Here is a 22,617-nt window from a genome sequence, read left to right on the forward strand (position 1 = left end):
TCTTTACGGTGGCCAATTGACTATATCAACTAAGTTAAGAAAACCAAATTACTTTGTTATACCCCCCATCGACGCATGCAGTACTACAGTTTTATTTAGAAACGTACCCTCTATATTAAAATATATCATATACATTTCAGCCTTTGCCCTTAAGCTTAACATTTGTTTTATATAGTAGTCGTAAATGTAGTATTTTTCCATAAACCTGGCCGTAATTAATTTATCTTAGAAGGGTCATGGGTTCCCTGACAAGATTCAGCAGGGAGTAAATTTAGTTTCTTTAACCGAGTATGCTGTTTCACTGAGTTATTTCCTGAGAAACAATATCTTTCCGTTTCAATGGTTTTTTCATTTTATAAGGGACTAATTGTCATATTAATTATACAAACATGTTTGTGTGTTTGAAGCCTCTCTTGAGAAGTCTTGAAGGATCTCGCCGATAAAAAACAATAAAAATCCATCAAGAGCTGCTCTCGATCGGCTTTTTATCCTCTGATATATTATTTTATAGTTTACGCATCTCCTTCAGTAGTAATTCATTTTAAATATTAAACACAACTTTACAATTGAGTTGCTTAGGGCTGCCTTGTTTTGATCCTGATATAGAAATTACAGGCAATGCTTTTTTCGGAATTGATGATTACATTAATTAGTGTTTTAAGAATGATGTTATGAATGACTGAAACTTAATTCAGCCAATTTGGAATCATAACTCTTTTTCCTTCAATAGGACGATGCGGGCTGAAACGGGCATTTTAACCGAGCAGTTCAGAAAGCGAGTCATCAAACATTATGTTCAACGACAGAGTCCTGCCTTGGGCAAGTTCAATTTGCTCGGAAAGAACATGGTGGTCCGAGGATGAAAACAAATAATTTTCAGAAAGATTAATTTGACAACTTGAAGCTCTGAAACTCCACTATGCCGTACAGGAGAAGTTTTCGAGACATTGCTATTGCTTCTTACAGATTTGCGTCTTCTTAAGTATTAATAGATTATAGAAATAACTTACGAGTAATCTTTTTCTAATTTCACGCTGGAATGAATTTTTAATCAGTTGAATTACACAGCATAAATACGTAATCTCAACAAATAAAGTAAAGATCATTTTCTCAGAGGCGTTTTTGCAATGTATTCTAAAATTATCTTGAAAATGTATTTTTTTTCAGATTACTAGGAAAGAATATTATCTTGTTGGTTTTCATTTTCGAAGCTGTCAACTGCTAGAGCAATGATTTCATAAACGCGACAAAAGAGGCTAACAAAGCTCTTAAAGCTGCGATAAAGTGATTTGGACAAGCCATTGTTTTCTGCCCTATAATGAGCTCTTTTGTTTACGAAGCGTCTTGACGATTTACAAACAGAGCTGACTGAAAGCAAAAGTTATGACTACCGAACACGAACATCAGCAGGAAGAGGCGAGAAATCTCTCGAGATCTGATAATGATGACGAAATCCACGTCATTTTGAAGATAACACCAGTTTTGACATTTTCTTCTGGTCCGGAGAATGAATCTTCAACCACTAATTCCGAAGTGCAAAATCCGGCCAGTCTGGAGAAAAAGCATTCACAAAGCGGTCACAGTCACAAACAAACAAACTGGTTCTCCATCGACAAGAAATTTGGAAAAAGTGAGTTGCAAAAGGAACGAGTCAGGAATTTCAAACTTGAAGGACTTGCAAGCGACACAGAAATGTCACGTTTGCCGCAAAACTCTCCCGCAGGCGGACGAGGTTATAAAATGTTTCTAAGAAGCTTATCTCAAAGTTCAGCGGCCGAAACAAAAGAATCTTCTCCCAGCCAAAGACGAAGACTTTCAGATCCCACAATCCCAGGCAAGAAAAACCTCAAGAAAAATTTCGAAAGTCAGGGAAGTTTGAAAAAGTTGCGTCCGAAACTGAAACGAAAGGCAGTGTCGCCGTTGCATCTTTTCAGCAAAGCGACAGCATCCAATACGTGCTTTAAACATATCGGTTCTAATCATGACGCGGTTCAAAACAAAGAGACCAAAGTAGGCCCTAGAAAAGATGCTCGTTTGGCCAAAAGGCTGTATCCTTCTTTCAGCAAAGCGTACGAACATTTAGCCCAGAGAGAAAGACGTGGATCAGATCCAACTGGTGTGCCAATCAAAGAAGAAGAAGATGGTCTGGTGAATGATTACGAAACAATGATTAATGACTTCTCAAACCAAATCCAAGATCTGGCTTTTAATCTGGAAAACTTAACCACCTCAGACGCTAAGAGCAATTTTGTGTTATCAGGCCGTCATATCAAGGCAAATCGACTCCGAGGGGACTCAGACGGCAAAGAGAATAGCACGGGTGACTTTTTTAAACCAGATGATTTTCACTTGCAGGGAATTTTGGAAGAGGTCTTGAGGTCGCATCTGCTAACCATGGATGATTACTCCCCGACAAGCTGCGATCGGGCGAGCAGGAGCATAAGTAAGATAATAACGCGACTTTGTGGTAGCAGCGATGGTGAAAAACAAACGAGCGGATGTGGCCAGCGGAAAATAGCCTGCCTCGTGTACATTGGAGCTGTGAGGGACGGCGGGATACAAATGGCGGCTCAAGCATTGTGGACCCCAGACGAGGACACTTTTGCCGCTGCTAGTTTCAGAAATGACTCACTGTGTGGATTAGCAGTTGTTATAACAACGCCAAATTTTTGATTTGTTGAAAGGAAAAAAATTATTTTCCACCTCAGGAAAGCTTCACAAAGTGATCCTTTTGAACAGTCCTCTCGCTGCTAGGACACGAAATCAAAACAGTTTAAATTTCCGCCAGGGCTTTTTCAGAGCAAAGTTTGGTCACTGGACAAGAAACGGAAATATGCACGAAAGTTCTCCTTATCACGCGAGGCGAATTTTACCCCCCCTCGCGTCGTCGGGAACTGTCGTCAGGCCTCCGACCAGAAATAAAAAAGATGACTCTGTCTTGAAGTCATGTTGCCCTTCTTCGCCGTGATCACATCCATTTAAGCGATCTTAGACTTCCCAAAGATATAAAAGTATTCTTTATAAATTCAACGACGCTTAGTGAAGCATTAAAAGCGCGGAAACTTTTATGGATTGAAAGAATGCCAAGGTTCTTTCTATTCGTCGCAGAATGAGACTCTTGTTAATTGTTACCGTGTTCTCTTTTTGTATTTTTATCTTGACTATAGAAAGAACGTACGGTCTTTTTACATATGTTGTTGGATGTGTTAGGTCTTATCTTGCCACATCACATTAACCCTTCAACTCCCAAGATCTGATCGTTAACTCTCCCCTCTAGCTGCTAAACAGTTCCTTTTAAATTAGTTTTAAGAATTTGGCGTTAGATCACTGTTAACAACTAGTTTGAATATTCTCTTTACCTGTTTGCTGGATAATGTTGGAATATTACAGAGAGAAGTTTCATGTTGATCAATTTTGAGAGTTTAATGGTTAAAGAGCCTGTTTAGCGACACTGGGTCAAGCATCTGTTTTTGTTGTTGTTGTTGTTGTTGTTGTTGTTGTTGCATTTTGTCGTTTTTTTCTTTCGGCTGTTGTCGTCGAAAATTCACAATGCCGGCCCCCATTAGACTTTCATCCTTTTTAATTTTTTTCCTGATCAGGAAACCTTACAGAACTTGTACTTACTTAAAAAAACTCTTAACTTGATATTTTTAGAAAACATATTGATTTATTTCTTTATATTCTATATTATGTCCTTTTTAGTTTACCGCAGCTCTGCCAGCCTACGCATGCGTGAAATACTGTGAGAGCCCAAGCTGGTGTTACAATAAATTTATTTGTGAATTGCTTCACGGATTTGTCTATGAAATTCCGAAATGATTGACTTGGCCATCCTTCACCGATCGGTAGAAAACAATGCCCAAACACAATACACATTAAAAGGGAAAACAAAAATAAAAGTATCTAAACCCCAAAGGACAGACATGCTAAAAAATGTCTGAGATAAAAAGAAAACAAACAAACAGGAAAAAGGATCAGGGAAAAAGCAAAGCAAATAAAATATAAGGGTTCAGAAAGAAAACAACAACGAAAAGATAAAGACTGGTGCGAAAAATGTAGTAGAAGCGTGAAGTATATTGACAAAAGCTCTCAACATCATCATTTGCCTGTTTTGTATTAGCCAACTTTTTTTTCTGTCCGTTTTGATTGCCTTGCTTGATGAAAATATAAAATGATTGTTGGAAGCTTTAGGACTCATATTGTTCCTTGTCTCCAGCTTAATCAATACAGCTGTATAAACCATTGAGGCGAACGTTTGAAATTTGAGGAGTACAGCGCAATTATATATCATAAAGAAATAGAAATGAAAATTCAGAGGCGGAACTCCTCTCCGATATGTTTGCGAACTTGACAAAGAGAAGCTCTCATGCAAAATCGCTCCTTAAAGCTATTTCACCGAAATAATCTTTGGAAATCTAGTTACATTTCCAGAAATACATGATAAATGAAATTCTTACAAGGATATCGAATTTTATCAAAATATTGTGCAATTTCAGTTCGACACCATGGGTTTTCATCTTAGCTACAGACTATGTTCATGATGCCACCAAAGTATCGTTTTGGTGCTTGTATAATTCAACTAAACTGTTTTCATTTATTTTCTTAATAGAGAGATTTTAAAAGGGAATAAACTCGATTTGATGCTGATAATCTATTGTAAAGTTAAACTTTTGCCTTAATAACCAGCCGCCAAAAGAAAATTTCAGAATGAGTTTCAGTTATTACTGTTTAACAGATAACCACGTCCAAAACTAAATTTCCTCTAAATCTGGCACTTTACTTAACAAACAGCCGACACAAAGAGAAAAACATGTACTGGAATAATTTGACGATGATGCTTATCAATTGAGTATTTTTTTCCCATTCAGAGATAACAAGAGAAAAAATAAAAACGTGGTAAGCACAAACAAGCGGCTTCCCAGCCAAGATGAATGTCGCACAACTGGTCGGTTACTTTTCTTTCCCCATTATGCGAAAACTACTTTCGATTAATTTTATTTCCATGCGGGGACAGTTCCCAGCATGTCGGATAAATTCTGCTCCAGAGACCAGTCATAATTTATCCATGGCGAGGGGGGAAGGGTCGACGGATTTGGTTGTTTCACGTAATAATTTATAAGATCAACCCATAAGGCTCTGTATAATCCTCATTTACGACCCCTCCATTATCTACAGTTATTCGACAATCATTGTTCTACTCTATTAATGTCGATTGATTAATATTCCTCCTCCGTCTCCCCTGAAAGCTATATCATCCTCCAAATATCCCCCGCCCCTCCCTAACCCTGATAAATTATGTTTAATACTTAATTAAAGAAAACGATTTTTATCCGACGCTCATCTCTTGTCATGGCTTTGACAGATCACGAGCAGTGACCAATCGCAACGCACATAGCGTTAAGTCCATATTATGATGAAAAATGCATTTCTCTCAGGGATTTGAAACTTGCTTTCAAATAAAACACAACCTGAAAGGCAACTTTTTAGGCGGCGTTCTATTTTCTACACGGGAATCAATTTCTTAGCTTGACTCTAAAACGCTAGGCCATAAAACTGGAGTTTAAGAAGATGAATGTAAGTAACTCGAGTCAGACTTTTTTTGCCCGAGCATATCGTAATTCAAATGGGACTTAACGCAAACACTTTCCCCACGGCTCCCAATCGGTGAGTCAAAGAAAACAATTTTTAACCGACGCTCATCTCTTGTTATAGCTTTGACAGATCACGAGCAGTGACCAATCGCAACGCACATAGTGTTAAGTTCATATTATGATGAAAAATGTATTTCTTTTAGGGATTTAAAACTTGCTTTCAAACAAAACACTACTTGAAAGACAATTTATAGCCGGCGTCCTATTTTCTATGCGGGAATCAGTTTACTAGCCTGACTTGAAGACACAAGGCCCAAAAACTGAACTTTAACGAAATGAATGTAAGTAACTTTGGGGATGCATTGAACAATTCCTCTTAGTCAGGTTTTTTTTGCCCAAGCTTATCGCAATTCAAATGGGACTTAAAGCAAACACTTTCCCCTCGGCTCACCATCAGCGTTGCAGTTGCTGCTTGTCCTTGTATAATCTGCCTAAGTATCTTCGTGATCTTAGCCATAAGGAAAGGAAAAGGGCTAAAAACAAACTCTAACATTCTGATAGCTAGTTTGGCCGTGGCTGATCTTTTAGTTGGCGTAGTTTCAATGCCACTGACAATCGCTGTGGATGCACTGATTCTTCGAGGAACTGTATCATATAAAACTATCTGTTTGCTAAATGAAACCAGTGTCTCTGTACTCATCACCATCTTTATTGCTTCCTATCACCATTTAGTGCTGATAGCATGGGAGAGGTATGTGGCGATAGTTAAGTGGACAAAGTACAAAGTTATAGCCACAAAAGGACTCATAAAGAGGTATACTTTAATCGCTTGGATAGAGGGCGTCGCAGAAGAGGCTTTGTATCTAGCACTAGCTTTTGTTGATGTAAATGAGGTTGCATTTGCACTGGATATTGAATTTAACTGCAGCTGGCTCACTGGAAATTTAATGATGCTGTATTTTTATCGCAGGATTTATATCGAGGTACGGTGACAAAACAGATGTCAAATCAGCTCATTGAGTGTCTCAATCAAAACAAAAATGGAAAGAAAACTTGCCTACACTGCGTTTCTGCTGTCAATAGCAGTCGTCGTTTGGAGTCTTCCGGGACTAGTAGTCATGACTTCAATATCATACTTACCAGTTTTTCGCACTTATTCGGCTTTTCCGTGGGCTCAATTAAAGGTCCAAATAAACTCTCTAGTGAATCCCGTCCTCTATTTCTATAGAAACGAACGCTATAGGAAAGCTCTTCTTCAAATGTTAGGATTTGAGACTGAGACACAGAAAGTCGAGCACACATATCTCAAAGGGTGTTGCACAGGGCAGAATGGTGTTTCAGCTGGTTCATCAGATGTAAAAGAGCTCGTAGACATCGAAGGAACCTTACGCCTCAAACGATCACAATCTTACACAGGAACGCTTGGGAGGAAGAATATGAAGCCACATGAGATGAAAAGGAGAATGTCGGCACCTCCTAAGACAGTGATGGACACTGAAAAACAATCTCAATCTCATCGATTTGCTTCGTTTTATTCCACAATTTAAGATACAGATAGCCACCCCGTATATTAGTAGAGGTGTAAATTCGACAGCTTGTTTCCAAATATGTGTTTCTAAAAGAAATTAAACCTCATGCATTGCGTTCTGCTAAGCACTACATACGATTCGTCTAGAAAAAGAAACAACCTTATCGTTTTAATTTGTTTAACAAACTACAGCGATGAATGAGTCCTGCAAATGACTAAAAGGTATAAATAAGCTTGTTCTAACGGATTAAATACAGCTGTTCTAAGAAATACGAGTGTTAAATTGTTCATTGAAATCAGTTAGAGTTGTATAAATTATTCTGGGAAAGATAAAGAGATCGCTATGTAAGGAAAATAAAAGGAAAAAGGGAATTGATGCAATATGAGAGGTTGATGAGTTCATCCGGGAGAATACTGTGCATAATAGGAGAAGTTTTGGCGAGCGAGTACTTAATATTTTCTTCGCGAAAATTATGGCCGCCGTCGTCGATTTTGATAACAGAGGAAGCCTGAGGAGAGAAGGAAATTCGTACTAAGGGGATGAGCGGCGGTAAAAAATTTGAAAAATGGTGAGAATGAGCTTAGTGAATACAAAGATCTCATTTTTGTTGGTTTGGTTTATGGTTTCGACCATTCTTCATGAACCTCTGTGATCCTTCCTAAATTTCTAATAGGTCGTCAATTTTCACCGATGTCCTTCCACTTGGGAAAACTGTTTATTATAAATAATGTTATCGCTATTATTAATTGCGGATAGCTTTCTAGGAAACAAAATTGGAATTTTCAGAAGAAAATTGAATTCCATCAAAATATTCTAATCCAAAATTGCAATTTCGAAACCGCCATCGTCAATTGTGGCTACAGACGGTGTTATTGATCCCACAAAATCCTCACTTTACGACGCGAGAAGTAATCTGTCTTCATTTAGTTTTAATATTATGATATAAAAAGGACACAGGAGGTGTGACTTTGATAATCTATCGGTGCGCCATGCTTTTGTCTAACTAGCCAGCTGCTACCTGAGATTTCAGAGAGTTTTTGACTATCGAAAAGATAACTACGTTTAAGAAAGTTACTTCACTCTGAGTTTGAGGAGCTCCACTCAGATTCAACTAGGTATTTAAAAAGCAACGTGGGCTGAGATAACTTGACGGTGATGCCTTGCAAACAGATTCAATCTGTTTTTTTTTAATCAGAAATGCATAGATAGAGACTGATTATGAAAACATTTTACATTTTAATTTGCCTTGGTAAGAACAAAGATCGGTTCTCTGATTAGTTTATAATCTGTTTCATGATAGTTTGCTCTTGTGTTACGAAATGTTCACTTGAATGGGAAGAAAACTTTTTAAAAAATGTACAAATTGTGCGCTATTTCAGACAGACTAAAGATAAAGGAAGTAATTTTTTACCAAAGCCTATTACTCTGACGAACTATTTTTAATGACCAGTTGCAGCACGCATAATGTTAAGTCTGTTTATCGATGGGGATTTGAAACTTCCTTTAAAACAAAAAAGGAAAAGTAACTTACTATGTAACTAAAGAGGTAAACAGCAGTTATTCATCATAATAGGAGATCAATTTTCTACGGCGATGTATCAATATTACTCTGATCAGTCCACAGACCTGATTGTAAAACACACGACGATAAAACTAGAATTTAGCAAAATGAATGTGAATAACTTTGAGATAGCACTAAACAATTCCTCCGATCAACGTTTTATTGCTCGGGTACTGACCACAATTCATCAACGATTTAGCCATACCTTCAAAAAAAAATGCATTAAGTATAGTTTATCATTATTATTCTATTCACTCGTATATTAGTAGTTAACAATTGTTCACCCAAATGGGGGTGTATAGTGGTGGATGTTTATCGAGCCGCGAAACGGCGAATCGATTATCACAACTTCGCCCGTTACGGGGATCAAGAATTGTTTTAATAAATACAACAAAGAAATAGAAAAAAAATAGTTTTTTCCTTTCAACATACAAAAAAAATGGAAATCCAATTGTTGACGCGTGATTTTGTCTCTCTCGCTTCTCGGAGGTGAATATAGTACGAGCTAGTCACTTGCGAGCCACCCAATCGGTGCGTCGGAAAGCACCCTTCACCTGTGTAGCATGCGCATACACCGATCATCGTTATCAAGGACTTCACATTGATTTATCCGGCAGATTTTATTTACCTCACTTATTCCATCCAAATGATGACCAAAGAGGTGATCATTTTATTGTGAAATCACTTACAAAACACTAAAATGCCTATAAAAACGATCTTTCTTGACATCCCTATCCTATAAGGCTCCGAAACAGCTGGTGTTATACTCTGTTAATATTTGAAGTTAACATAAGTTATTAGTTAAAGATGGATCATTGGATAATGCAATTTAAGACTTTTTATTGGCTTAGCCATTATAGTATATGAGACAATATACCATAATCTAATAACTGTACATTGCAACATTCGGTTTCTTCTTGCAAAATAAAGTCAAGAAGATTTGTCTAATATCTTGGGGGCGTTTTTTTGGAAATGAAACAATTATTCCACTCGCGCTTGTTGGATATGAGATGATTATAGCCAAATCGGCGCTACGCGCCACGTCCGTTGGCTATCTATCATCTCATATCCAACGCGCGCTCGTGGAATAATTGTTAAATATACACTCGATTGTACAAATGTAGACAGCCAGAAAGTATGATCCATGAACGATAAGACCGAATGGCTTCATGGGAAATGTTTGCACAGTTACGTAATTAGTACTTTACTTTATCCATTATTCATGGCTCTTTAGTTATGACAATTATTTTCTTTCAGGAAAGCGTAGATGGTTTCTGTGATTTACCGAGTGCAACTTGTGGTTGCTATTTACATGTATACACCCATAAATCCTTTGATCTTAGCGTGAACTCCTAAAACTTTCTAATCAGGGTTCAAGGTTTTTTTTTATAATCGAGTGCATACCACACAAGTGAATAGCGCTTCTTGGCTGTTCCAGAGAGGGTTAGAAGCTTTCAAGTTAGTCAAGAATCATTTAAATGAGGCCATATCCATTATGGTGTTTGTTTTAGTAAAAATACTACATTGATAATAAGGAATTGATTGCGAACAAACACAAGACAGAGCACCTAGGTTTCCTGTTCTGGAAAGAACCATTACTGAGAGATCAGAATAATACATTTTGTCTTCATTTGCAATTTTTCATATCGAAGATCGCAATATGATGAGCGTTTTTTGGCAAAAAAACCTTCTTAAAATAGATGTTTTCGAGAAAGGGGTATATAAAAAATGAGTAGAGATAAACTTTAGGGTTCTCTTCTAAGGACTCTTTTATTTTCAAATATCAACATAGTTCTTTTTTTTTTTTTTCCCAAAAAGTGTTTACCATCCAATTCAAGAATCCTTCAACATTTTGTCGCTACAACACCTACTTTTCAAAATTTTTTGAACGCTTTTTTCTCATATATATTTGTCCAAAGATTTCCCAGTTTTTACTGCCCACCTTCGATATTAGTGGATTCGTTATTTACTTAAAGTCCAACGCTCTTCGATTGAAAAAAATTCAAGTGCTAAAAGCTTTCAGTAGTTATATAAACAATATTTGACTTACAGGCCATAAAACTTCCTTTACTACAATCCAGTTACTTTCTTTGGCCGACAAAAAGAACTCTAAAATAAATTATGACAAACTGATACAACCTGTATCGCTTGGAGAATTTTTTTTGGTGATTTATTTTCGTTTATCCATTCAAGGTAGCTTTTGGTCTATTGCCCTACTTACCAACAGAACTCACATAAACGTGGAACCAAAACACACAGCTGTCAAAGATCAAAATGAATAAAGGCTGATAGTTTTGAAAGAAACTGTTTGGGGCTGCGTCGGTGGGAGTAACGAAATAATTTGGATATATCAACAAAGTTGAAATGGTAAATTGGCCACCGTAACGATGACAAAAGCTGACGTTTCGAGCGTTAGCCCTTCGTCGGAGCTCTGACGAAGGGCTAACTCTCGAAACGTCAGCTTTTGTCATCGTTATGGTGGCCAATTTGCCATTTCAACTTTGTTGATATATCCAAATTATGTCAAAGATCAGACCGACTTACCTATATACTTTTCATGCATGGATATTTTACCACTTTCGCACAAGGCCCGATGGCTCTACTGAGTTTTGAAGAATATGTTTTGTTCTTTTCTTCTTCTGTTCTACTTTCAACAGCTTTGCAGTGAAAATTAAAATTTCTTTGATGTTCGATACATACATGAAAACAGCTGTTGAAATAGAAAGGAAAAATACAAAAGCTGAGGGGAAAACGATTTCCCCCCGGGGGATTCTTTGTACAAGAAAAATGCTGTACGAAGTTTTTGTCAAGCGTTCGAAAGTTTCCTTTGTCGAGTTTTGTTTGTCAGAGCTTCATTTGCAACGAAACCGAGGGCGAATCGCTGTGTTATTCCCATTTGAAGTCCAGCAACACCATAGAACTATCTACATAATTCCGGTAGATCATTCATCTGATATATCTTCTGACATTTCAAAGCTTGCAGTATTTCACAAATCATTTCCCGTAATTTCAATGAGCTACCCAGAACTCTATATCTCAATGAGATATCAAAAGGGTTTCAATATTTCTCTTTTCGTCGTTCCACGTCCAACCTTACATAACCAATACTTTTATTCAAATATATTTTGATTGCAAAAGGTAAATAGTTCATTGCAGAGGAGAATCGAAGCATGAATGATTTAATCACATGCCATTTAAGCGACAGCTTGCTTGAAAAAGTGGGACCACAATCTTCTTCAACTTTGAATGCCTCATGACCATAGGAAATAATCATGATGAATTGGCGCGCGTAACAGACGAGGGTAAGTAGTACATGAAACTGTTAGGATATAAAGGATATAAGTAAAATATATTGAACAAATCGTCGTTTAGTTCCTAACTCCAGTTAGGTGTGACCAAGAATTGAAACATTTTTAGAATTCATTTGTATCTGCAACCATACATTAATTTTGAATTTTTTTCATATAATTCAGTTTTCATTTGCTAAAAACTTGTTACTGTTTACAAATTTGGCTTTTTAACCTCAGTTTGTCTAGTCTGATAACAATTCATGGCGTCTCCAGATGACTTGAATGAATATCATTTACCCTATTATCCTGGTAATGTGACGAATCCAATCCAAGAAAGAAGTCGGCCTCTGCGTTGGTCAACGCGTGGGCCGAAGGTCGGTCTGCTGTCAGTAATCTACCACAGAGAGTTTATCTAATTTGAGTAAATAGGTTTTTTCTTTTTTTTTTTTACTTCTCTGTCGTATTGTGAAGTTTTCCTGTCATAAATGTCTTTTTCTTCCATCTTTGCTAATTTGAATACGCGGAAAAACTGACATATTTTCCACTTCCGCGTGACATACTGGACACCTTTCAGACACTTTGTATGATCAGACGCTGCTGATGAAATTTTTAAGCAACTGTTATTCAAAAGTATGGTTTGACTGATCTTTATTGGGAGAGGGCTATTAAGGCGAAATATTCCTCGTTTTAACCAAGAATAACCTGCAAAAGAATGGAAGTTACCGCAGAATGATGGCGGCAGCAAATATAACGGAGAGTGCAACACAGGCGAAAACCTTTGAAGGATCGGAATGCTCCTTCTTTTGGGTAGGTGAATTAAAACAACAGTCCATTTCATTCGCGGCAGTCAACTTTCTCCTCTCCATCACAGCATTTCTTGGAAATTCTCTTATCCTTGTTGCCCTTTATAAAGAATCTTCCCTTCATCCGCCATCCAAACTCGTGTATCGTTGTCTAGCAACAACCGATCTGTTGGTTGGTCTGGTAAGCCAGCCTCTCTATGCTTCATATTGGATGTCCGTGGTTCGCGAACACTGGGGTCTTTGTCGATATTTATTTAAAGCAACCGGCGTAACAGGCTATGTGTTATGCTCATCTTCTTTGTCGACGTTAACGGCCATAAGCGTGGACAGACTTCTTGCAATGCTGTTGGGACTTAGATACAAAGAGATTGTAACTTTGAGGCGCGCCTATATCATTTTAGCTATCATTTGGGTTTTATCTCTAATCGCTGGTTTACTTTTCCATCTCAATTACCGTGTGTTCCTTTGGTACAGCTATATATTTATATTATCTTGCCTAGCTATCTCAATCGCCTCGTACACAAAGATTTTCCGCGCTCTTAGTCATCATCAGGCTCAAGTGCAAGATCATACTCAACAACAGCCGAGCCAACAGATTGCACTGAACGTGGCGCAATACAAAAGGGCAGTGTACAATGCACTGTGGGTGCAGTCAGCATTAGTTTTCTGTTATGCACCAAGTTTTACAATGGATATTGTTATCACTTTTAGTAAATACAGATCTCCGAATCTCATTATACTCGGGGGAATGGCAAATGTCATGGTTCTCTTTAACTCTACTTTAAACCCGTTCCTTTACTGCTGGAGGATTAGAGGGGCGAGGCAAGCAGTTACGAAGACAATCAAACAAGCAGTCTGCTCTGCATAATGTAAACCTTGTTGCAGTCACCTGTGGTATACATAACAACTTTCTTTGTTTACGACGGAACTACTTTGCTATTAAATAATTAATCAACAAAAACATTCAACTAGCCTTTTACATACGTTTATAACGCAAACAATATAAAAAGGGGAACAAACTTTGGGATTGTTTTTGTGAACATCCCTAGTTTAAATGAGCAGCTATCAGGGTGCCTCCTACTAGGCGCAATCACTTGCCATATCTCCTATAAAAAGACATTCCCTGTCTTATTTCCAAATCAAATTTGTGAACAAAATTAATTGAAGAGCGAAGTAAACCAGTATGCAGTTGCTCGCTCCTGTAAACCACGCTCAGCTTTTAAGTTTAAAGAAGAGAGAGGGTGGAAATAGTATGAACGACTGTTGTGAAAAAATAAAGGGTATAAAGGAAACCTTGTTTTCGTTACATAATATTCAGTTCCAACCTGTCGTTTTCATTTTCATATCTAACTCGATTTATATGCGATCCGTATAAAGGCTGGAGGATGTTGTCAAATTTCATATTAACCCTTTTCGATCAGGTTATAAAGCAAATAATATAAAAAGCTTTTTTGTAGCTTTATGTTTTGCAAGAATGGAATGATTGTATATTATTCGGTAGCAAAACCGTGTTGCGGAGAATAAATTTAGTAAAGTTAACCAAATAAAAACAAAACAAAACAAAACCCTGGCTAGAATAACATGGTATTGGTGACCACAGATTCACCCAAAGGAAGTCTTCAAATTGCTTCCGGACCGAGAAAAATCTGCTTTACAACCTATTTGTTTTTCAATTTCCTGTTCGATTTTTATTATAATTCTGACAGGCAAAGGCAATTCATCGCCTGTCAAAAGGTTTCAGAAACTGTTTTCCTCAGTTACACACTAATTCTTTCCATTGTTCCTTTTCCCTGTTTTACAATGCCTTATCCAAAATGTCATTTGCCAATTTGATAAACAGGTCACTTAGACAAACACCATTGTTCAGTTGCAAACTACCGGTGTGCCCCAGGGGTCTATCCTGGGACCCTTGTTGTTTATAATATATATTAACAGTGCCCCAAGTGTGACGGATGCTAAGACTACTGTCCAACTCTATGCGGATGATATGAAGTGTTATCGAGTTATTGATAACGGTGCTGACGCAGTTCAACTACAAAGAGACTTGCTAAGCTTAACTGGTTGGTCGTCTGAGCATTTGATGAATTTCAACGCTAATAAGTGTAAGCACCTTATCGTGACAAAGAAAAAGAGTTTTATGCACACATCATATAATCTGAGTGGGTCACAGGTTGCAGTCGTTTCAACTGAGAAAGATCTAGGCGTTCATGTTTCTTCAAATTTATCCTGGAACGATCACATTGACTTTGCTATAAGTAAAGCAAATAAGATGTTGGGTATTATCTATAGAACGTGCAACATTGATTGCGACCAAAAAACTATGTTGATTCTATATAAATCGTTGGTACGACCGCAGCTGGAGTACGCATCTCAAGTTTGGTCTCCCTATACTAAAGCAAAAATTAAGGCCCTTGAGCGTGTTCAAAGGCGTGCCACCAAATTTATCTTGAAATGTGATTTAACTTATCCAGAACGTTTACTAAAATTAGGTCTTTTGCCTCTCGAGTTTAGAAGGGAGGTGTTAGATTTATGTTTCTTTTTTAAATGTCTGAAGGGGCACATTGATTTTGACGTCCTATCATATGTTAGCTTCAAATCATATAAATACAATATGAGGAACACAGAAGCCATACTTGCCAAGGGTCGCTTTAGAACCGATGTTTTTAAATTCTCATTTTTTAATCGCATTGTGGATTTATGGAACGACCTGCCTGTAGCTATTAGGACAATTGATCGAGTATCATTGTTTAGTAAGAAAGTGAATCAGTTTTATATCAGTAAATTTAACTTAAGTAAGGATAAATTTTTATAATTTTTGATTACGTATTGTTGTTGCTATTTGTCTAAGTTAGTTTTTAATTTTTTTGTATTTTATCACAGGCAGTTTATTTAAAATAAGGAATCTAGAATTCTGTATAAACTGGCCTAATTACTCAGATATCTCTTTTTTATACTTGTATATATATTTAACTCCTTGTTTTTGTTTTTGTTTTGATTATCTGTGTAATTGAATTTGAGTAAATAAATAAATAAATAAAAATAAAAAAATTTTGATTATTCATGATCTTTTATATAACATTTCCATCCTAAGATCTATCTTGAGACCGTTTTGGGGTATAAAGTCAGGATAAATTATGGTAGAATTTCTTGTAGCTGGAAAACTGATATATTTAGGATGATATTGAATAATAATATAGATCAATTTATATAGCGCATTTTCATGTAAATGCTCTAATGCCCTTTACAACACTGTACGGGGGACTTCTCCAGACTGCCGGCGGCAGTTTACAATAAATAAAGAAGAAATTTCACAGATGCCGCCTCCCTCCATTTCCAGTAACGAGGCCAGACCACATCACAGCAATCTCGTGATGTGCATTATTTAACGTCCCCATCCGAAATTAACTAATTAATAGGTGCAGGAGACGAGACCTCCGAATTTACGTCCTATGCGAGAAGACGAAGCATTGTGAGTGAAGCGTCTTGCTTAAGGACACAACGTCAAGCCCCAGCCAAGACTTGAACCCCGGCCATCTGACCCAGAGTCCAGCGCACTGACCACTGGACTACTCACGCCTCACATCTCAGATGCACAGATAGTGCAAGGTACGCATGCGAACTTCTAAGGAAATTGTAATATGTTTTGTGGCACAAAAGACACTTGAGATCGTTGGCGCATTTCGGATGACATAGATAATACAATTAGCCATTTTCTAAACGAGCGGCGGTCTGGGTACGATTTGCCATCATAAAGGCTCTGGGGATCGTTTGGACGGACAACGTGAAGGTAAACAAACATGGCGCACTATAACTGCTGTATTCCAGGCTGCACTAATAGTAACAGAAATGTACCTAACCCTAAGTACTATAGAATTCCTAAAGACCCTGATATACATAGAAAGTACGTGGTTCTTATGAGGAACGAGACGCTGAAATTAGACTCTACGAGTACGCAGATTTGCTCAGCTCATTTCGATGGGGGAAACTTAGCAGAACACACTTGTTGGATGTGTTAGGTCTTATCTTGCCACATCACATTAACCCTTCAACTCCCAAGATCTGATCGTTAACTCTCCCCTCTAGCTGCTAAACAGTTCCTTTTAAATTAGTTTTAAGAATTTGGTGTTAGATCACTGTTAACAACTAGTTTGAATATTCTCATTACCTGTTTGCTGGATAATGTGGGAATATTACACAGAGAAGTTTCATGTTGATCAATTTTGAGAGGTTAATGGTTAAAGAGCCTGTTTAGCGGCACTGGGTCAAGCATCTGTTTTTGTTGTTGTTGTTGTTGCTGCATTTTGTCGTTTTCTTCTTTCGGCTGTTGTCGTCGAAAATTCACAATGCCGGCCCCCATTAGACTTTCATCCTTTTTAATTTTTTTCCTGATCAGGAAACCTTACAGAACTTGTACTTACTTAGAAAAACTCTTAACTTGATATTTTTAGAAAACATGTTTGATTTATTTCTTTATATTCTATATTATGTCCTTTTTAGTTTACCGCAGCTCTGCCAGCCTACGCATGCGTGAAATACTGTGAGAGCCCAAGCTGGTGTTACAATAAATTTACTTGTGAATTGCTTCACGGATTTGTCTATGAAATTCCCAAATGATTGACTTGGCCATCCTTCACCGATCGGTAGAAAACAATGCCCAAACACAATACACATTAAAAGGGAAAACAAAAATAAAAGTATCTAAACCCCAAAGGACAGACATGCTAAAAAATGTCTGAGATAAAAAGAAAACAAACAAACAGGAAAAAGGATCAGGGAAAAAGCAAAGCAAATACAATACAAGGGTTCAGAAAGAAAACAACAACGAAAAGATAAAGACTGGTGCGAAAAATGTAGTAGAAGCGTGAAGTATATTGACAAAAGCTCTCAACATCATCATTTGCCTGTTTTGTATTAGCCAACTTTTTTTTCTGTCCGTTTTGATTGCCTTGCTTGATGAAAATATAAAATGATTGTTGGAAGCTTTAGGACTCATATTGTTCCTTGTCTCCAGCTTAACCAATACAGCTGTATAAACCATTGAGGCGAACGTTTGAAATTTGAGGAGTACAGCGCCATTATATATCATAAAGAAATAGAAATGAAAATTCAGAGGCGGAACTCCTCTCCGATATGTTTGCGAACTTGACAAAGAGAAGCTCTCATGCAAAATCGCTCCTTAAAGCTATTTCACCGAAATAATCTTTGGAAATCTAGTTACATTTCCAGAAATACATGATAAATGAAATTCTTACAAGGATATCGAATTTTATCAAAATATTGTGCAATTTCAGTTCGACACCATGGGTTTTCATCTTAGCTACAGACTATGTTCATGATGCCACCAAAGTATCGTTTTGGTGCTTGTATAATTCAACTAAACTGTTTTCATTTATTTTCTTAATAGAGAGATTTTAAAAGGGAATAAACTCGATTTGATGCTGATAATCTATTGTAAAGTTAAACTTTTGCCTTAATAACCAGCCGCCAAAAGAAAATTTCAGAATGAGTTTCAGTTATTACTGTTTAACAGATAACCACGTCCAAAACTAAATTTCCTCTAAATCTGGCACTTTACTTAACAAACAGCCGACACAAAGAGAAAAACATGTACTGGAATAATTTGACGATGATGCTTAGCAATTGAGTATTTTTTTCCCATTCAGAGATAACAAGAGAAAAAATAAAAACGTGGTAAGCACAAACAAGCGGCTTCCCAGCCAAGATGAATGTCGCACAACTGGTCGGTTACTTTTCTTTCCCCATTATGCGAAAACTACTTTCGATTAATTTTATTTCCATGCGGGGACAGTTCCCAGCATGTCGGATAAATTCTGCTCCAGAGACCAGTCATAATTTATCCATGGCGAGGGGGGAAGGGTCGACGGATTTGGTTGTTTCACGTAATAATTTATAAAATCAACCCATAAGGCTCTGTATAATCCTCATTTACGACCCCTCCATTATCTACAGTTATTCGAGAATCATTGTTCTACTCTATTAATGTCGATTGATTAATATTCCTCCTCCGTCTCCCCTGAAAGCTATGTCATCCTCCAAATATCCCCCGCCCCTCCCTACCCCTGATAAATTATGTTTAATACTTAATTAAAGAAAACGATTTTTATCCGACGCTCATCTCTTGTCATGGCTTTGACAGATCACGAGCAGTGACCAATCGCAACGCACATAGCGTTAAGTCCATATTACGATGAAAAATGCATTTCTCTCAGGGATTTGAAACTTGCTTTCAAATAAAACACAACCTGAAAGGCAACTTTTTAGGCGGCGTTCTATTTTCTACACGGTAATCAATTTATTAGCTTGACTCTAAAACGCTAGGCCATAAAACTGGAGTTTAAGAAGATGAATGTAAGTAACTCGAGTCAGACTTTTTTTGCCCGAGCATATCGTAATTCAAATGGGACTTAACGCAAACACTTTCCCCACGGCTCACAATCGGTGAGTCAAAGAAAACAATTTTTAACCGACGCTCATCTCTTGTTATAGCTTTGACAGATCACGAGCAGTGACCAATCGCAACGCACATAGTGTTAAGTTCATATTATGATGAAAAATGTATTTCTTTTAGGGATTTAAAACTTGCTTTCAAACAAAACACTACTTGAAAGACAATTTATAGCCGGCGTCCTATTTTCTACGCGGGAATCAGTTTACTAGCCTGACTTGAAGACACTAGGCCCAAAAACTGAAGTTTAACGAAATGAATGTAAGTAACTTTGGGGATGCATTGAACAATCCCTCTTAGTCAGGTTTTTTTTGCCCAAGCTTATCGCAATTCAAATGGGACTTAAAGCAAACACTTTCCCCTCGGCTCACCATCAGCGTTGCAGTTGCTGCTTGTCCTTGTATAATCTGCCTAAATATCTTCGTGACTTAGCCATAAGGAAAGGAAAAGGGCTAAAAACAAACTCTAACGTTCTAGTTTGGCCGTGGCTGATCTTTTAGTTGGCGCAGTTTCTATGCCACTGACAATCGCTGTGGATGCACTGATTCTTCGAGGAACTGTATCATATAAAACTATCTGTTTGCTAAATGAAACCAGTGTCTCTATACTCATCACCATCTTTATTGCTTCCTATCGCCATTTATTGCTGATAGCATGGGAGAGGTATGTGGCAATAGTTAAGTAGACAAGGTACAAAGTTATAGCCACAAAAAGACTCGTAAAGAGGTATACTTTAATCGCTTGGATGGAGGGCGTCGCAGAAGAGGCTTTGTATCTAACACTAGCTCTTGTTGATGTAAATGAGGTTGCATTTGCACTGGATATTGCATTTAACTGCAGCTGGCTCACTGGAACATTAATGATGCTGTATTTTTATCGCAGGATTTATATCGAAGTACGGTGACAAAACAGATGTCAAATCAGCTCATTGAGTGTCTCAATCAAAGCAAAAATGGAAAGAAAACTTGCCTACACTGCGTTTCTGCTGTCAATGGCAGTCGTCGTTTGGAGTCTTCCGGGACTAGAAGTCATGACTTCAATATCATACTCACCAGTTTTTCGCACTTATTCGGCTTTTCGATGGGCTCAATTAAAGGTCCAAATAAACTCTCTAGTGAATCCCGTCCTCTATTTCTATAGAAACGAACGCTATAGGAAAGCTCTTCTTCAAATGTTAGGATTTGAGACTGAGACGCAGAAAGTCGAGCACACATATCTCAAAGGGTGTTGCACACGGCAGAATGGTGTTTCAGCTGGTTCATCAGATGTAAAAGAGCTCGTAGACATCGAAGGAACCTTACGCCTCAAACGATCACAATCTTACACAGGAACGCTTGGGAGGAAGAATATGAAGCCACATGAGATGAAAAGGAGAATGTCGGCTCCTCCTAAGACAGTGATGGACACAGGGACTACTAGTATGTAAAAAAAAAAACAATCTCAATCTCATCGATTTGCCTCGTTTTATTCCACAATTTAAGATACAGATAGCCACCCAGTATATTAGTAGAGGTGTAAATTCGACAGCTTGTTTCCAAATATGTGTTTCTAAAAGAAATTAAACCTCATGCATTGCGTTCTGCTAAGTACTACATACGATTCGTCTAGAAAAAGAAACAACCTTATCGTTTTAATTCGTTTAACAAACTACAGCGATGAATGAGTCCTGCAAATGACTAAAAGGTATAAATAAGCTTTTTCTAACGGATGAAATACAGCTGTTCTAAGAAATACGGGTGTTAGATTGTTCATTGAAATCAGTTAGAGTTGTATAAATTATTCTGGGAAAGATAAAGAGATCGCTATGTAAGGAAAATAAAAGGAAAAAGGGAATTGATGCAATATGAGAGGTTGATGAGCTCATCCGGGAGATTCATTACCCTGCATAATAGGAGTAGTTTTGGCGAGCGAGTACTTAATATTTTCTTCGCGAAAATTATGGCCGCCATCGTCGATTTTGATAACAGAGGAAGTCTGAGGAGAGAAGGAAATTCGTACTAAGGGGATGAGCGGCGGTAAAAAATTTGAATAATGGTGAGAATGAGCTTAGTGAATACAAAGATCTCATTTTTGTTGGTTTGGTTTATGATTTCGACCATTCTTCATGAACCTCTGTGATCCTTCCTAAATTTCTAATAGGTCGTCAATTTTCACCGATGTCCTTCCACTTGGGAAAACTGTTTATTATAAATAATGTTATCGCTACTATTAATTGCGGATAGCTTTCTAGGAAACAAAATTGGAATTTTCAGAAGAAAATTGAATTCCATCAAAATATTCTAATCCAAAATTGCAATTTCGAAACCGCCATCGTCAATTGTGGCTACAGACGGTGCTATTGATCCCACAAAATCATCACTTTACGACGCGAGAAGTAATCTGTCTTCATTTAGTTTTAACATTATGATACAAAAAGGACACAGTAGGTGTGACTTTGATAATCTATCGGTGCGCCATGCTTTTGTCTAACTAGCCAGCTGCTACCTGAGATTTCAGAGAGTTTTTGACTATCGAAAAGATAACTACGTAGAAGAAAGTTACTTTTCTCTGAGTTTGAGGAGCTCCACTCAGATTCAACTAGGTATTTAAAAAGCAACGTGGGCTGAGATAACTTGACGGTGATGCCTAGCAAACAGATTCAATCTGTTTTTTTTTCTTTATTCAGAAATGCATAGATAGAGACTGATTATGAAAACATTTTACATTTTAATTTGCCTTGGTAAGAACAAAGATCGGTTCTCTGATCAGTTTATAATCTGTTTCATGATAGTTTTCTCTTGAGTTACGAAATGTTCACTTAAATGGGAAGAAAACGTTTTAAAAAATGTACAAATTGTGCGCTATTTCAGACAGACTAAAGATAAAGGAAGTAATTTTTTACCAAAGCCTATTACTCTGACGAATTATTTTTAATGACCAGTTGCAGCGCGCATAATGTTAAGTCTGTTTATCGATGGGGATTTGAAACTTCCTTTAAAACAAAAAAGGAAAAGTAACTTACTATGTAACTAAAGAGGTAAACAGCAGTTATTCATCATAATAGGAGATCAATTTTCTACGGCGATGTATCAATTTTACTCTGATCAGTCCACAAACCTGACTGTAAAACACACGACGATAAAACTAGAATTTAGCAAAATGAATGTGAATAACTTTGAGATAGCACTAAACAATTCCTCCGATCAACGTTTTTTTGCTCGGGTACTGACTACAATTCATCAACGATTTAGCCATACCTTCAGAAAAAAAAAGCATCAAGTATATTTTATCATATTATTCTATTCACTCGCATATTAGTAGTTAACAATTGTTCACCCAAATGGGGGTGTATAGTGGTGGATGTTTATCGAGCCGCGAAGCGGCGAATTGATTATCAC

The 22,617-nt window shown here is 37.3% G+C and overlaps 3 protein-coding genes and 1 pseudogene across 3 annotated transcripts; all 4 read left to right on the plus strand.

Annotated features, from left to right (window-relative positions):
- Window positions 1–1,270: 1,270 nt before the first annotated feature.
- LOC111343054 (uncharacterized) lies at window positions 1,271–2,820 on the plus strand. Its single transcript, XM_022950196.2, has one exon. The coding sequence runs from the start codon at window positions 1,384–1,386 to the stop codon at window positions 2,671–2,673; it is 1,290 nt and encodes a 429-aa protein (XP_022805931.2). The 5' UTR covers window positions 1,271–1,383; the 3' UTR covers window positions 2,674–2,820.
- A 2,803-nt stretch (window positions 2,821–5,623) lies between these two features.
- LOC148720749 (uncharacterized) lies at window positions 5,624–7,138 on the plus strand. Its single transcript, XM_088737667.1, has 3 exons — window positions 5,624–5,664; window positions 5,992–6,574; window positions 6,776–7,138. The coding sequence occupies exons 1-3, from the start codon at window positions 5,624–5,626 to the stop codon at window positions 7,136–7,138; spliced, it is 987 nt and encodes a 328-aa protein (XP_088593793.1).
- Window positions 7,139–12,270: 5,132 nt separating this feature from the next.
- LOC148720750 (melanocyte-stimulating hormone receptor-like) lies at window positions 12,271–14,418 on the plus strand. The gene has a single exon (XM_088739232.1). The coding sequence runs from the start codon at window positions 12,701–12,703 to the stop codon at window positions 13,640–13,642; it is 942 nt and encodes a 313-aa protein (XP_088595358.1). The 5' UTR covers window positions 12,271–12,700; the 3' UTR covers window positions 13,643–14,418.
- Window positions 14,419–16,571: 2,153 nt separating this feature from the next.
- On the plus strand, window positions 16,572–20,955 carry LOC148720751 (uncharacterized; annotated as a pseudogene).
- Window positions 20,956–22,617: the final 1,662 nt, after the last annotated feature.

Source organism: Stylophora pistillata, chromosome 11, assembly GCF_964205215.1.
Source record: "Stylophora pistillata chromosome 11, jaStyPist1.2, whole genome shotgun sequence".
NCBI classification, from domain to species: Eukaryota; Metazoa; Cnidaria; class Anthozoa; order Scleractinia; family Pocilloporidae; genus Stylophora; species Stylophora pistillata.